Source organism: Camelina sativa, chromosome 16 (genome assembly GCF_000633955.1).
Source record: "Camelina sativa cultivar DH55 chromosome 16, Cs, whole genome shotgun sequence".
NCBI classification, from domain to species: domain Eukaryota; kingdom Viridiplantae; phylum Streptophyta; class Magnoliopsida; order Brassicales; family Brassicaceae; genus Camelina; species Camelina sativa.
The window spans coordinates 19,894,590-19,911,790 of record NC_025700.1 but is presented as its reverse complement, the minus strand read 5'-3'; the positions used below and the strand labels follow the sequence as shown (position 1 = coordinate 19,911,790).

The 17,201-nt window shown below is 33.0% G+C and overlaps 3 protein-coding genes across 4 annotated transcripts; 2 read left to right on the top strand and 1 right to left on the bottom strand.

Moving 5' to 3' along the window:
• LOC104753848 (protein LURP-one-related 15-like) lies at positions 3,867–4,527 on the top strand. Its single transcript, XM_010476041.1, has 2 exons — positions 3,867–4,158; positions 4,246–4,527. Exons 1-2 carry the CDS (start codon positions 3,874–3,876, stop codon positions 4,525–4,527), a joined length of 567 nt encoding a protein of 188 aa, XP_010474343.1. The 5' UTR covers positions 3,867–3,873.
• LOC104751374 (protein LURP-one-related 15) lies at positions 6,164–7,311 on the top strand. Of its 2 annotated transcripts, none has more exons than XM_010473303.2 (3): positions 6,164–6,523; positions 6,627–6,854; positions 7,076–7,311. In XM_010473303.2, exons 1-3 carry the CDS (start codon positions 6,245–6,247, stop codon positions 7,199–7,201), a joined length of 633 nt encoding a protein of 210 aa, XP_010471605.1. In that variant the 5' UTR covers positions 6,164–6,244; the 3' UTR covers positions 7,202–7,311. The 2 variants fall into 2 exon arrangements, with proteins under 2 accessions (XP_010471605.1, XP_010471606.1); XM_010473304.2 differs by having other exon boundaries at positions 6,627–6,938; positions 7,076–7,162.
• Positions 11,139–12,412, bottom strand: LOC104751373 (pathogenesis-related protein 5-like). The gene is made up of 2 exons (XM_010473302.2): positions 12,301–12,412; positions 11,139–12,008 (listed from the first exon to the last, which is right to left on the bottom strand). Exons 1-2 carry the CDS (start codon positions 12,347–12,349, stop codon positions 11,335–11,337), a joined length of 723 nt encoding a protein of 240 aa, XP_010471604.1. The 5' UTR covers positions 12,350–12,412; the 3' UTR covers positions 11,139–11,334.

Here is a 17,201-nt window from a genome sequence, read left to right as displayed (position 1 = left end):
CTTCGAGGGGTAGGGGTGTAATTAATGTTATCAATTTTAATCAATTAGAATTTTTGGTTTCTCACTTTCTTTGGTTCTCTGAATTTTCTCCTCACTGAATTTTCTTCGGCTGTCTTAATTTTCTTTGCCTTAATTGTTTTTTCTCTTTCATTAATTTACTGTAAGTTGGTAATTAATTGAAGACTTGGTTTTGTGATGCACATGCACTACCCTAAGGACCTTAGGCTAAGGTTTAGTGACCAATGTGATGTTATACATGATTTATGATCCGCTAGTATGAGACCCAAATATATTTGTCTAATTGTGATCCACGAATATGAGATCTGATCCGTATAGTTATAGACATGTTTTTTGTTGTGATATTTACAAGTTTTAGATCCAGAATGTCTTTGTTGTGATCCATGCACGAGTGTAAAACCGGAATATAATAAGATCATACTTATTTTTGCTGTGATACTCGGTAACTCTTGAGATCAAATCAAACCATTGTTGACAATTTCCGTTAAAAATCACGATAAACGATTTTCCAACACGTGAGAAACTATCTTTCATTAGAACAGCCATCACTTATATGTATATCGTTTTGAAGTTTCCATTTCATTTTTAATTTCACTGCTAGATTAATTTATTTTTTCAGTAAATTTAAACGTACCTCTGTTCCGCTAAATTGCACCGAGAAATATTAATTTCATAAGTTTAAAAGTGTGGTTTTGGAGTTTTTTTTTGCACACAGACTAACAGTATATATTCCTGCATAATCTTTTATATCTTCTAAAATAATATTAAAATGGAACTTCGTTTAAAAAATCTCTATATAAAAAGACATTAATTGATGACATAAAATTCAAGTGATATATAAAACAATGAAGGCGAGGGATTTCTAGTTTATCGGAAGACTTTGAAGATTATTACGAGTTGAGAAGCCTGAATGCCTGACTTAAGACTTAGAGAAATGGGTTCATAAATCCGAACCAACTTTGGGTCCGAGGAAATCTTGCCGTGCGGGTGGGGGGCTGCTTACTTTGAACCCTTAATTTCATTAATCAGTGAGTCAACGTTGTTAGGCATAAAAGCTGCCGTGTGGTTAAGATCATCAACGACGGCTTTTTTCAAGCACAAAATTATGTCTTTTTCGAAGAATTACAGAAATGAGTTTTTGTATTTTTATTGGAATACAGTTCTGCGTGTGTGTGTGTGTGACTGCGGAAAATATTCAGAAGTCAGCTGATAGAGACAAAGAGTGATGTGGCTCTTCTTACTAATTAAGAAAGACATCCAACATGGTTCATAATCAAATATTATTAGTCTCACTCAGAGTTACATGGTCCACACAGTTTTTATGCCGTTATGATTCGTAGTACCTAAAATTTAATTAACATTAAGATATGTTTGTAAGATTTATAAAACAAGAAAAGATTATAGGGTTTTGAGTGGATTTATATGTTTGTGATTGGATTAATATGCCAAGAGGCTTAATTACAACTTCATGCAAGTTCTTAAACCTATTATACAACAACAGATGGTCTTATTTACCTTTAATTAAAGAAGGATATATATGAAAGGAAATGTAAACTTGGATGATATTTCAAGATATATTTTTTTATTTTTCCATATCTTAATAATTATGACAGTCAAATTAAATTTATCCATTAACATTGTTAGATTTGGGTTTGTCAAGTCTTTCCCAAACCAAAAAGGTAAAGAATGTTCAAAGTTGGCTCTGTCAAAATGATTTTACTTTTACCTAATCAGATAAGGATAAGGAGATAATAGAAAACAGGAGATGCTATGCTCAGAAAAAAATTATCCAACTTAGCAGTTTAAGAGCGGCGAGCAACGGTCTTCTATATATCTACCTCTCTCTTATCAGCTGCAAAAAGAAGGTAAGAATCCTTATAGGGAAAAATAGATTCTACGCTTTGTTGATCACCGACAAAGTTTTGTTGTTTCGTTTTCGTTCAATGAAACTTCCTTTACTGACTCATTTTGACAATCAGGGGTTAGTTACCTGTTGTTGTTTCTAATTCAATGAACGTAAGAGTTTCGCAGTTCCAATATACCAAGTTCTGTTGCTCGATGATAGTTTCGGAATGATATATAGATTGCTAACAGTGACAATTTGCAAGACACACAGTTTTACATAAAAAAATGCAACTAAGACACACAAGTCAAATATAATGAACATATGAGTTCTTTATGCTTGTAAATTCTTTTTTTTTTTTTTTTTGAACAAAATGTAAAATTTATTCGAAAAAATACTTTATTACATTGATTGCAGCGTCTTGTTAAAAGAGTTTAAGATTCAAGTTTTGTATAAAGTTCTAAACTTCTAAACTATCTTGATGCAAACCATGATATCATGCAGGCAACATATAAATTCTTAGTGTATTATATTTGTATGCAAAGAAAGAACTGTATGTACAACAGAGTTATTGTTTTTTTTTAACTTCATTACTAAAATCTCCTCTAAAACAACCAAAAGATGGTGCGAACTTGTAATAAGTAGCAAAAGAGACCAGCATATATACTTGGAAACAACTATGTGAATATAAGGCCAGAAAATGAGATATATGAATCAGTGCTGTCCGAAATGTTACCATTGCAAAAGTTGCGATGCACTTGAGAACAGAGAGGTTTCTTGATAGGAGAAATTCCTCTGAGCACTGAAATCACTGGATATGCATGCCATTATAATTTTCGTTAAAACCATGAGTGTTTGCAGAAATGTGGCACTGTCTACACAAACTGTGAGTTAACGGTCCATTTCCGGTTAATGGGTCAGAGTTAGTATATGGGCTTCAATGTTTTGTTTCAGGCCCAGGAGAAGTCTAACTCGGTAGAACCTTCAAGACTGGTCAACACTCTGCTCCTGTCCTCACTTGGAGTGTACTGGTGCACTGAATCATGATGATGATAAGGTTTGTTACGCCTAGCTAGGTTTGATGAGTGAGATGTAAATTGCATACAAATTGCATATGTATTTGCAATTTGCAAACGATCTGCATTCTTTTGATTTAGATAAAAATCAAAGCAAAAATGCGAATGAGCTAGATGAGTGTGTGTAACAACAGAATACTGTACTTGGAAAATCTTTAGAATGGAAGAAGATGATTCGTTTTCATCAATTCATCATCATCGATCTTACTTATTTCTCTTTCCGTACATAACAAGCAACCCAAATTTAAACCAGCGCTCCGGTTTAAGACTGGGTAGGGCAAAAAGTGATGAAGTAGTTAGATCCGGAAGCGTCGTCTTAAGCGTAACTGTAAGCACTAGGGCATGCGTTCTTGAACATCGTCGAGTAACGTCGGAGAACAAGTTTGCGGCAAACTAAACGTCGCGCAGGCGCTCTTACACGCAGCTATACCGTGTGTTGGTTTGACGGTTAATCTAGTCAGAGAACAAGTGTGTTTGGTCTTTTACGTACATCGTCGAGTTTGACGGTTAAAATAGAATATCGTGGGTCACAGTTACGGATTCGTAAATGGTAAGTTGACAGTAGGTAATAATGGTGAAAAAGCATGCCCAATTTAATGTTTTTTCTTTTAACTTAATTAGAACAAAAAAAAACATCAAATCAAAAGAGATGTGAAGACACATTCGTGTGAGGTTCCGTTAGAAAACAACCCACATTATTCCGAGCAAGTAGAAACGGTCTTCTCGTAGGGTCTGCATGGTTTACCAAACCAAATTATTCTTTTATTTTGAAATAATTTTGAAAGAAAAGAAAACTCTATACAATAAAGTTTATAGTGCTCGTAGACTTAAAAGTCAACATATTCGATCCAGATAATTTATTTTATAAATTAAGAACCTTAAACCATGCAGACCAGAAAAAGAAAAAAACATTTCAAAGCAAAGCAAAACAAAAGAATGCAGCAGCCCTATGTGTACGCTTACCCACAAGGTGCTGGCGCTTCGTCTCCTTCGCCTCCACAACCACAATCGGGAGTGATAGTGGATCCGAAGTACTGTTCTCCGCACCCAGTAGATCTGGCGATCGTGCGGAAGTTGATGAAGGTAACGGACGGTAACTTCGCGATAACGAATGTGGACGGAAACCTGTTGTTCAATGTGAAACAGCCGCTTTTTTCTCTTCACGAAAATAGGATCTTACTGGATGGTTCTGAAACTCAGGTCTTGACTTTGCAAAGGAAGGTACAAATTAAAAACTGACCTAGCGTACATATATAACTTTGGATGTATACACAAATAACACAACTAATAAAGATTTGGTAATTACAGATGATGAGCAGGCATGACAGGTGGCAAGTGTTTAGAGGAGGCAGTACAGATCAGGGTGATCTGCTATACAGGGTGAAAAGATCGCCGATGCGTGAGCGAGAGGGCAGACTTGATGTGTTTTTGCCTCACAACAAAGACGAGAAGATATGTGATTTCAAAGTCAAAGCGAATAGGCACGAGCGTTGTTGTGTCGTCTACGCCGGCGAATCTGACGACGCCATTGTTGCCAAAGTAAACAAACTATCTCTTTCCTTCCTTCCATCCCAAGTAAAAACCAAATAGATGATATTATCAATTACCAATTATACCAAAAATACAACATTACAGACTGTTATATTGAAAAAAATAACTAATTATTTATGATGGACGATCGGTCCAATTAGTGATGAGTAGTTGATTCGTGCCACGGTTTTTTCGTTAGTGATCAACAAACAAAAATCCATTTTCTATGTCAACGTACTGAATTGAAACTTGCCCAGTGCCTTATTAGCATATCAACAGCAGGTACTTCTTGTGATTTGTGAGTATGATATCCGTACCTTATAAATGTATTTAATTGTGATAAGTGAGTAATTAAGAGATACAAATAGATGTGTTTGCTGTGATCCGCGAGTATGAACACCAAATAAATGCTAACTGTTGTGATATATCGAGTATAAGAACCAAGTAGATGCGTACAGAAACGTGATTTGCTTCTTTGAACGCGTGAAAGCTCGGATACTAGGGTTTAAACTTTAGATTATATCTCACTTTAACATACAATCTCTTGTTCATAAATTTACTCAATATAGAGAAAACTAGTTAAGTATTTTTGTTAACTTTATCTAAAAAAAAGTATCTTTTAAGTTTATCTGAAAACAATAGTAATAAAGATAAATAAAAAACTGTTCTAAAATCTTTTGCTATGTAAATTAGATGATTATCCTAGTTCAAAAATATATTACTAATTTCCGTTTACCATAAAAAATAGTCAAACAATATATGACACTCAAGTATAACGTATTATTGCAACTATTTCATTACAAATTAAGTCAAAATAAATAATTGTTAAAATCAATTATCATATTATGACAAAATTGTTACAAAATTATGTAACTATTTAACACAAAATGTTATGCTAGTCATTCATACCAATTTGGGACTATAGCTTTGTCACTCTAATGGCACAAATTGTGACTCATATATCCATTATAAAATTGTAACTAATTTACGATTATGTATTAATTATCGAATCATCACATTTGTTACGATCAATAATATCGTCACATTTTCGACATTAATTGTGACATAATTCGGTTCTGATTTAAACCGTCACAAAATTGTGACAAAATAACTACGTATTTGTGATAAAAATAGTTAGTCGCAATAGCGTATTTAAAGTGTCACAAATTTGTAACGTAAAATTTTCATCATAAACGTTCCTCTCAATAAGACTACATGTACATGTAGGAGAAAACACTCTATGCCTTTATTAATACGTAACTGAAGTGACGATGGATTTCTTTGAACTTGTACATCATGAATTAATTAAGGACCCTTTCGTTCATGACTCAATGTTTACTAACCAGAGTTATATTTGTCTCTTAACTCAGTGTTACATCGTCCACAAGGTTTTGATATATATATGTGACCATGATATCTCGATCTATATTTCCCTTTCTAAGAACCGTGCTAAAAACATATTTGACAATTCTGCAAGGAAATCTTGGAACAATAAGAACCTTGAGCCTATATATATATATATATATATCTTCACGTCATAACCACACAAAATTTTATTTATCTTGGAACATTTTCGAAAGAAAGAAAAATATATACAAGATTAACTAAGAGGTTTATGCCCGTAGACTTATGTTTTTTAAAAGTCAACATATTCGCTCCAGATATTTTTTCTATAAATTGTAAGAACCTTAAACCTAGCTTCACCAAAAAAAAAAGACATTTCAAAGCAAAACAAAATAGAGTGTAGTATTATCCATTTTGGAGAAGAAAGAAAATAATGCAACATCCCTATGTGTACGCTTACCCTCAAGGCGGTGGCTCTTCGGTTCCTTTGCCTCCACAAGCCGGAGTGATAGTAGATCCAAGGTACTGCTCTCCGCAAGTTATAGATCTGGCGATCGTACGGAAGCTGATGAAGATAACGGACGGTAACTTCGTGATAACGAATGTGCACGGAAACCTGTTGTTCCAGGTGAAGGACCCGTTGTTTGCTCTTCACGACAAGAGGATCTTGCTGGATGCTTCTGGAGCTAAGGTCATGACTTTGAAAGGGAAGGTACAAATTAATAAAAAAAACAGATTGAACGTACATTACATAACTTGATATGTAATTATACAGCTAGACTAGGCTTGGTTTATTAATACTATCATCATTGCAGATGGTGAGCATGCATGACAGGTGGCAAGTGTTTAGAGGAGGGAGTACCGAGCCGGGTGATCTGCTATACACGGTGAAAAGATCGCATATGCTTCAGCTTAAGGCCAAACTTGATGTGTTTTTAGCTCACAACACAGAGGAGAAGAGATGTGATTTCAGAGTCAAAGGGACTTGGCACGAGCGTTCTTGTGTTGTCTACGCCGGCGAATCTGACACCATTGTTGCCCAAGTAAACGAACTCTCTTTCCTTCCTTCCATCAAATTCCCATGCATCTCACTTTGTTCTTAGAAAGACGGTATTTTACATGGACAGGTTTATATCATATTTTTTTCAAACATATCGAATTAAGTTTTTTATTTAATACATTTAGTAATATTTTTTTTTTTGACTTGATAAAATAAAAACACTTATTTATGATGGAATAAAAATGGTATGGTTTTGAATGGCAGATGCACGAGAAGCACACGGTGCAAAGCGTTTTCTTGGGAAAGGACAATTTCTCCGTCACTGTTTATCCAAACGTTGATTATGCCTTCATTGCCTCTCTCATTGTCATTCTTGTAGAAATTGAATAAAATTCTTGTGTATAAATACGTTTGGAAAGCTATTCCTGTAAGACAACCAATTCTATATTTCTAACGTTTGTAAAGCTATTTTTGTAAGACAACCAAAACTTGTCGACCAAGTAAGTCATGAGTCGGTCTGGCCCAACAGACAATACGTAGCCCACTAACTAATAATTGCCCCCAATACCTCCTTTCAAATTGGAGTGTGAATGTTGAGAATGCCCAACCTGGATATCAACGTATTGAATCGAACCTTGCCCAATGCGTTTATTAATACATCCGCCAACGGAGCCGTTGTAGGCACATCAACTTTTGTAATTCATCCATCCTTAATAGCATCAAATCAACTTCTACATGTTGTATCTATTCACGGAAAAGTACTGGATGTACCGTATTGTGATCAGCGGTATAAGATCTAGGTAAACTGTTGTGATTTGTAAGTATGAGATCCGTATAGATGTATTTAATTGTGATACGTGAGTAACAGATTCAAATAGATGTGTCTGTTGTGATCCACGAGTATGAACACCGAATCAATGCTTATTGTTGTGATTCTCGAATATAAGAACTAAATAAATGCGTACGGAAGAGTGATTTGCTTCTTGAACAAGTGAAAGCTCGAGTCCTGGGGTTTTTAGATCATATCCGCTCAGTGCCGGTCCAGCAACATTGGACGCCCAATACCAAAAAAATTGTACTTTTAAAATGAGGTATGATAATATTTTCTTTTAAATTGTTTTTCCAATACAATTTTTTAAATGGGGCTTCAACTCAAAGCAATTTTTAAAATGAGGTCTCAACTGAAAACAAATTTAAAAAATAAGGCATTTTAAAAGAAACTAACTCTTAAATTAAGGCCTTATAATTAAGAAAAGAAACAAAAAATCTTTACAGAATGAACTTCAGAAAATTGAGGCCTGATACTTATGTATCATAGGAATGTGTCCAGGGCCGGGCATGTATCCGCCATGAGCCATCTAAATATGAACCCTAGAAAATGTGATATGACGACCATCACTCACAACTCACACAAAGAGCCGTGCGCCGAAGCTCTGGTTAAACCGCAGTTTTGAACTTTCTACGGGTGCAAATGGTTGCACAATTGAAAAGGTTGAAGGAGTTGAAAAAAATTATTCAACCAACTTAGCTTTCACCATTTGAATGGAAGAGGTCGAAGAAGTTGGAAAAAAATATTTAGCCTATTCAACCTAAAAATTTGAAAAAAGAAACTAATCCTACAGTAAAAATGTTCAGCTTATTCAACCACTATTTTGGAAACGAATGAGTTGAATTATATTCAACCTAATTTTTTTCAACTTAATATTTCCAACTCTTTAAATTCTCTCATTCTGAGGTAGAAAACTTAAACACAATTAAATAAAATTATAAATTTTAATTTGGTAGACAAAATACAAAAAAACAAAAAAAAGTAATAGAGATACTAGAAATGGTTCTTGTTTGAAAATAGATATCCAGGACATACTCTAGAGACAAGTTTCTCCTCATTAATGGTTCAATTTTTATGAAAATAAATTTTAATTAAGTTACTAAATAGTAGTATTAAAATTAAATAATGTAATATAAAATTTGTAAGAAACCTATTTGAGTATCTAAACGACTGGAGATGAATTTATCATTTGTTTTGGTGTGAAAGCGTAGACAAAACTAAACAGTGCGTGCCGAATATTCATATACTCATGAATGGGCTCATAAATACTTGTACATAACTTTAATGGCTCGATGTTAACTATACCCAGAATTCTAGTACTTATTTAGTCTTTTAACTCTAAAGTGACATCTTCCACACGGATTTGATCTATATATGCGGCCATGGCTTGTCAAACATTATTTAATAGCTGTAAGATTGATAAGGTTTCTTCAAGTGGGTTGATGAATTATGACAATATAAATGTATCCTTTTTTGGTTTTGGCTTTTCACTAAGCCTTTCTTGAAAGGTAAAGAAAGTTCCAAGTTGGTTTCGAACAAATTTAATTAACATGAACTCACTGGCACCTTCTCAGATTAGGAAATAAGTTGACATGGAAACAAAACAAAAGAATGTTAAGACCATATGGTCTCTCTCTATTATCACCTGCAAAAAGACGGTAACATCCTTTTGGGACACAAGTGGGTTCTATGCTTTGTCCATCACGGACAAATTAAGGGTTCGAATCGTAACAACGTATTTGGTTGTGCGGGGAAAGCGGTTTAATAGTGCGGTACAGTTCAACTGCGATACGTGTGGGATAAAATAATTTGCGGCACAAATGCGGTTTATATAGAATAACTAGTATGAAATAATGTATGATTGGTGAAAAAACTACTAGCGGTATTGTTAATAAGATTTTTTCAGTTGTTAATAATTTTCTTTTAAAACAGATATTTTCTTTTAAAAAATATATTCAGTTATATACATTTATATATATATATATATATACAAAATTTGACAGTGATATGAAACTGTAGAAACTAAAATTTATTGTGAATTGATTAGGTTAATTTTTTTTAGTAAAATAGTGAAGAAATAACTCTCATTTTTAAAAATAATTGTTGTAATGAAAACTATAATTTTCTTAAAATCTTTTGAAATTTAGTTGAAATATATATTATACAGTTTATATGATATAACCAAACCATAAATAAGACTTTTTTTTTAATTTTACTTATTTTTTATAAATCTGGTTTTTTCTGCTAAAAGTAATTATTTTTAACTTAGAAAAATAATGAAGTAAATCATAAATGAGATTTAATAATTTAAATTAAAGAAAATCTTTAGCATATAATTACTTATTAAAATATGTGTTAATTGTTTAGCTTTCTTTTATTTAACATAAATTAAATATTTTAAGAAAAAAATTTTGCTTTTGGATATTCGTTATTTGAAATACGCTGGGTAATAGGTAAGTTAAACAAATATTGAGGTTCATGTGTTAATATCTCACCTAAGAAACCGCAACCAGAGTTATTTTTCTTTTTTTCTTAAAAACGCAAATTAACCAAAACTATATTGATTAGTGTATAAAGTAAATTTTAGAATAACGCACTTTGAAAACAGCATTATTAATGTCACCATTCAACACCTAAGTTTTGGTTCACATGAAAATTTTCTTTAGAACATCTCCATCTGTCATACTAACGAGGTGTCTTCAATTAAAAAAATAATAAAATTCAATAAAAATAAATATTTATTCCATATACAGATGAAATCTGTGTCTCGCCATTGACAATTTTAGATCTATTCAGACACCTTACATGTCACAATTCAATTGGTGGGTGATAATTAATTTTTTTTCCTTTTGCTGAGGTTTCTCTTTCTATTCACACAAAATCTCTTTTTCATGAATCGATCCAACCTGATTTGATTTCTCCTGTGTTTTCTTCTCTAGTTGGTTAGACCTGATTCTTCTAGCTTTGCCTGTGGAAGAGGATCCGGTGGGTCTTCTCTAGTTGGTTTCACCTCTTGCTACTGAACATTCTCGCCAATAGCGGCAACCAGAGCCCAATGATAAATGATGGGTGTTCGACAAAGAAGATGCTAATGGTCATGTAACGAAATTATCTCCCTCTTTCTTTATCATCTGTTCACATCTCTGTGTGCTTAACCATAGTTTTATAAAATATCGAACTTCAGCTCTTGCTTTGAAATTTTCATATATGGATTTGGCCTTTGATGATATTCAAAGACATCCATTTAAAGATCACCAATGGGAAGAAAAAAATTAATACAAAGGTAATGAAGATCTGTAGATTAAAATAGTATTAATTTTATAATAATTTATAGTTAAGACATTTTTGATGCGGATGCCCTTACCAACTGAATCAAACGTTAGAACACCTTTTAATATAATTTATTAAGATACAAGTCAAATAGATGTGAGTTTCAAGAGAAGAGGAGTATCTATATAGTATATATACAATGCAAATAATAAGAGACTGTAGATCAAATAAGTAAATTAATTATTCTTTGTTTTATTTCTTTAGTATGCAACTCAGATGAGTGTAACAACTGAATACACTTAGTAAAAGCTTTAAAAAAGTGAAAGAAGATGATTTACAGTCATCATCTTTTCTTATTTAGATTCCGTACATAACAAGCAATAGAAACGTGAGGGAGAAACCAGACCGGAGCTTTGTTTTTTTCTTATGGGCAGAAAGTGACTTCGTAGTTAGCTCCGGTACATGTGAAGGTACTCGTTTCGTCGTCATAAGCGTAGCTATAGGCGTCAGGGCACGCGCTCTTAAAAATCCTCGAGTAGTTCGTGGGAGGACAAGTTTGCGGAGTATTGTAAGCTCCACGGCAACAATATTGATCGGTATTAAACTGTGCACATGCACTCTTGCACGCCACGACATTGTTCTGAGGACCCAAGACCTTAAGCTCGTTAGGGCATCTCGCATTGAGGTCAGCGACACAGCCAGCGTACTTGCAATCACCGGATCCTCCTGAAGGCCTTATCCCCAACTTTACATTGTAACCGTCGACAAGGCTCACGTCGTAGAAATCCTTGCCGCCATCGCCTACGAGGGTGAATTCAGCCAGACTGACGGGAGGAACTCCGCCGCCGATACATCTTAGACCGCCGCAGTCTCCGGTGACGCATCTACCGTTACCGGCGCCGTCAAATCTGCAACCGGTACGAGCCCAGAACCGGCCTGACCATCCTGCAGGAGCGTTGAGTTGTCGGGAAGCACCTGGAGTCAGTTCAAATCCGCCTTCGCCGAGCTTTGGTCCTCTGCCGGCGAGAGTTCCGGCCCAGACGGTGGATGGACAGTTATTCTTAATAGTGAAGACGGTAGCGGAAACAGCAATGCCGCCTGCAGTATTAAAACACAAACACAAAAACATCAAAAATACGAAACAGTTTAGAGAATTATAGTGACAATATATGTTGTAATCGAAGACGATGAACAATAAAAATATATATATATATATATATATATATATATATATCATCGAAAATTATTCTCCTTAGAAAAAGAAAAAAAAAATTATTCTCCTTAGAAAAAAAGATAAAACAGGTGAAGAATGTAATAACGTAAGGAGAAAGATAACACATAAGTGAAACCTAGGAAAAAAAAAAAGAGAGAGTGTGTTTGATGTTGTTACTTGTGATGAAGACGAGGAAGAGAATGTTAAAACTAGAGATGTTTGCCATTCTTTCCTTTAACGGATATCTTTTGTGTTTCTCTGTTCTTTGAACGATGATGATGAATGTTAATGGCACCGATCCTCGATCTATATATATAGATGAGGCCGGGTTCGAGGGGTAGCGACGTAATGTTATAAAATTTTATTCAATTATGATTTTTTTGCTTTCTTGATAGATATTTTCTTTGGCTGTCTGGATTTTCTTAGTCTTAATGGTTTTTTTTTCTTCCATTAACTTAATTACTATCAACTGGTGAAAAACATTGATAAATCCTAATTCAATATTTGGTTTTGACTCGGCCTTGCCATTAGGGTTGTGATGTTATATGTTGCATGATTTGTGATTAATTCACGACTATGAGATTTAAATAGATGTGTCTAATTGTGATCCACACATACGACTATACGAGATCCGATCCGGATAGACATATTTTGTTTGTGATTTACTAGTCTTACATCCACATATATGTGTTTGATCGTATTATACCGGATCCTCGATTAGTCAACTAAGAGCCGGATAGATGCATAAGAGGGGGATTGGCAACTTGAACGCGCCATCTCTCGATCGAATCCTAGGGGTTTAGATCATACCGGCCACCCACGAGCCATCTAGAATATGAACCCTAGATGGGAAAGGATATGGGCAAAGGAGGCACGCAACTCATGGCTGAGACATCACATAATGACGTGGTAACTGTTAAGATCAAACCATTTTTGACAAGTTCGTATCAAGTACCGTTAAAAAAACAACCCACGACGTGAGAAACCATCTTTGTAGACTTTTAAATTTTTTTTAGGTAAATGTTAAGATGCAAATGGATGACTTACATTAAAAAGTTGAATGAGTATTCATCTAACTTTGTACCATCTGAAATAAATAAATTAGAAAAACTATTCAACTCATGCATCCAATAAAAAAAATTGAAAAAATAAACAAACTGTGGCTGCAAATGGTTGCACTTTTCAACCAAATTAAATGAGTTAAATGTATGTTTCAACTCAGTTCTTCCAAAATGTCATCATTGACTTATATAATTTTCCAAGTAAAAATTAATTTATTGGGGTATACAATAAAATAAAAAATATAACTTTTTGGTTAAAAATGGTTCAAACTCAAATTAGGAGATGAACAAAATGAATGTTATGAACAAAATTGTTTGAATAATTACTGTTATATATATTTTTGCGGAAAAAAATAAATGTTATATATTTTTTCTATTTAAAATTCAAATATTATGAGTTTAGAAAATCTTTTTAAATTCTTTTTAATTATATATATATATATTATATTTATAGTTTTTAATTATTACTTTTTATGAAATTTTTTAACAAACGATTGTTTGACTAACAAATTCTATTTATTTTTATTATTTTATAACTTCTAAAATTATAGATATTTTATTAATATTAAATTTATATATTCAACTTAATGATCACCATTTAGCATACTAATTTATTTTTCTGTCATTTATTCATCTCAGTCAGTTTATTTAGCTCATTTTGATTGTTGAGCTCATTTTTATTCAGCTCATCATTATTCATCTTATTCAGCTGGTTCAATTTATTAAACCATCTTATTAAGAAAATTTGTTCAACTCCTTTATTTGAAAGTTATTCATTTATTTTTTATCCAACTCATTTGTTTTCATCTTGTTCATTTTATAAGCAGCCATTTCTATCACTAACATACGTTTTCTTGTAATTTGAACCGTAAAACATGTGCAGAGAGTGATTTTTAAAACAGTAAGAATTGAGGGTCTGATTAGTAACATATACGAAATTTGTACAAATAAGCTGTATACTGCAGCTGTAAGCTGTTATAAATAGTGCAAAGCTATAGGAAAGAGTTTACATAAAATATGTATAAAAATCTGAGAATAAAGTTTTTGGTAAAACTTTTAGTAAAACTGTATATTTGTAAAACTTTCTAAAGCTGTTACCAATCAAACCCTTAAACATGTAAAAATATATCTAGATGTTTATGTCCTTTATGAATGTGTCTAAGAATATTAATTTCATCAGTTCAAAATGTTATTTTATAGTTTTTTCACACAAATTAACATTCATATTCTACATACTATTTTTGTTTTCTAAAATAATATTGTAATATATACAGTATTAAACTAGAACTTCGATTAATATATATATATTTTATATATTACAATATTATTTTAGAAAACAAAAATAGTATGTAGAATATATATATATATATATATATATATAGAAGGACATTTTGATGGAAGTGAGAAAATATATTAGTGGGTGACTTTGAAGATTACTAGTTGAGCAGACTGATTAGATTTAGAAACGGGTTCATAAATTGAAACAGCTTTGGATCCGAGGATATAGTAATTAACTGGCTTTGCCGTAAAACTATGAGGGCTGCTTTGAATCTTTTCATTAATGAGTCAACGTTGTTTGGCATAAAAACCTGCCGTGTGGCTAAGATCAACGGCGGCTTTTTTTCCAGCAAAAAATTATGTCTTTTTCGAAGGAAAACAAAATTGGGTTTTGTATTTTTATCGAATACAGTCTGCTGTGTGTGACTGAGGAAAATAAAATCAGAAATCAGAAAGAGACAAAGAGTGACGGCCGTATTAATTAAGAAGACATCGAACAATTGGTTAATAGTCAAAAATCTATTCGTCTCACTCAGAGTTACATGGTCCACACGGTTTTCAAGATTTTATGCGGTTGTGGTAGCAGCTTAATTTAAACATTAATTAATAGTTGTAAGATTTATAAAACAAGATAAGTCTATAGGTTTTGCGTGGATTTGCACATGTTTCTAGGTTTAGTGGCCTATTTTTGTTTCTAACTCAAATGAACGCAAGAGTTTAAGTTCCAGTACCAAATTCCGACGTTGCTCGATAACAATTTGTGATGTGATGATATTTTGGTGTTTTAAAACTTTTTTCTTATTTGGGTTTTAATTCACTGTTATCATTTGTAAATATGCATTTTATCATGTCTTTACTTTACAGATAATTTTGCATGTAGATTCTTAGTAATGCATTTGCATTGTATACTGTTAATATAGTTACAACAATAGTCAAATGGAGCTAAATAGGCAAAATGAAGTTTTGGAACAAAATATTTAGATTGAATCGATTTGGATATGAAGATTGGTCAGAAGATTCATGAGAAGTGTCGACAAAATCTCAACTATTTAAGAACCCGCATGAATTATATTAGATTGAAGACCTTTAAAAATAAACGAAATAATAAATTTAGGTCGAAACAACGAGAGTAGATTTGGAATTATGTTAGAAAGTTATGAAGCTAGATGGGAACACCATCACTAATTAACAGTTATTCAATGATAAATTTTGTTGGTTTTTCAAGATGTATGGATAATGTTTACACGTACAATAGAATTGCAGCATCAAATTAATTAGTAATTAACTTGTTGGAGTTCTAGAGAGTGTATGGATCTTAACATGAAGTGATAAAAAAGCGATATCCACCAGAAATGAAAGCTGAAAGTCCGAAACGAATTAAGTAGCAAACAAGCAATTAGCCAAAAAGAGGTGAACCACATGAATGCTTAAGATTAATAATTTAATATTGTTCTTTTGTACGTTTATCTTGCTTCTTTAATTACATGTACCATTGTATTGTTGTTGTAACTTAAAAAGAAAAAATATTTAGGAAGAGTGAATTCTAAAATCAAAAGAAAACACAAAAAAAATAATAATAATAATAACGCAAACGAAAAATCAACAAGATGTGAAGAGAGCACGTGTACCATTTAATTTTCACACGTTTGTAAGAGGTTTCATATATTCATGAATGGGCTCAGATAGTTTTAGAGTGAGACTTTACAAATGTGAGAAGACTGACCTGAACATAGAATAAAGTTGACAATTTGAATAAACTGTGTGTCGGAGAGAATATAGTAAAATTAATGCATGGCTTAACTGAAACCTGACTGGACAATGGGTTTCCCAATTGAACTTGTACATATATACAGCTAATATTTAAGGGCCCTTTCATAATGGTTCGATGTTAACTATACCCACAATCAGGGCGTACGCTTTAGTTTGTGTGGCACGTGCCACATGCTAAATCCTGAAAAAAAAAAAATTTGCAATGGGATTTTAGTTATCATAGTTCAGAAAATAATAATACTTAATTATTATGTCAAAGTGTGATGGAAGCTCTTTTTATAATATAAACTAAAATTAAATGTAAACTGTATCATAATTTAAGCTATACAGTGACAAGGAAAATGTATATCTATATATAGACATTTTTTGGTTTTGGTTTCTCAAGTCTTTCCCAAACAAGAAGGCAAAGAGAAAAAAAGCTGTTCACAGTTCGAACAAAAGTAACCTGATCTTACTTGCACCTACTCAGTAACTCAGATAAGGAGATATGATGACAGAGAAACAAACAAAAGAATGTAACGAAAACATGAGAAGCTTTATATGCTCTACGTAAAAAAGTAATCCAGTGTAGGCATGTAGCAGTTAAAAGCTCTAGTTTCAAGAGCATGGAATGCAATTAATAAGTACGTAAATGTAGATCGACGAAGTAAACTCTTTGTTTTATTTCTTTATAGTATGCGAATCAGCTGAGTATACGTAACAACTGAATACTAGCTAGTAGTAAAAGCTGGAAGAAGATATTCATCTTTCCGTACATTATTAAGAAGCAAAAGAAACGTGTGTGTGCGTGCGAGAGAGACAGTCTCGACCCGAATCTAAACCGGAGATCCGGTTTTATGGGCAAAAAGTGATCGTGTAGTCAGCTCCGGTACAGGTGAAGAGGCTCGTTACGTCGTCATAAGCGTAGCTGTAGGCGTCAGGACAAGCTTTCTTAAAAATCATCGAGTAATTCGTGGGAGGACAAGTTTC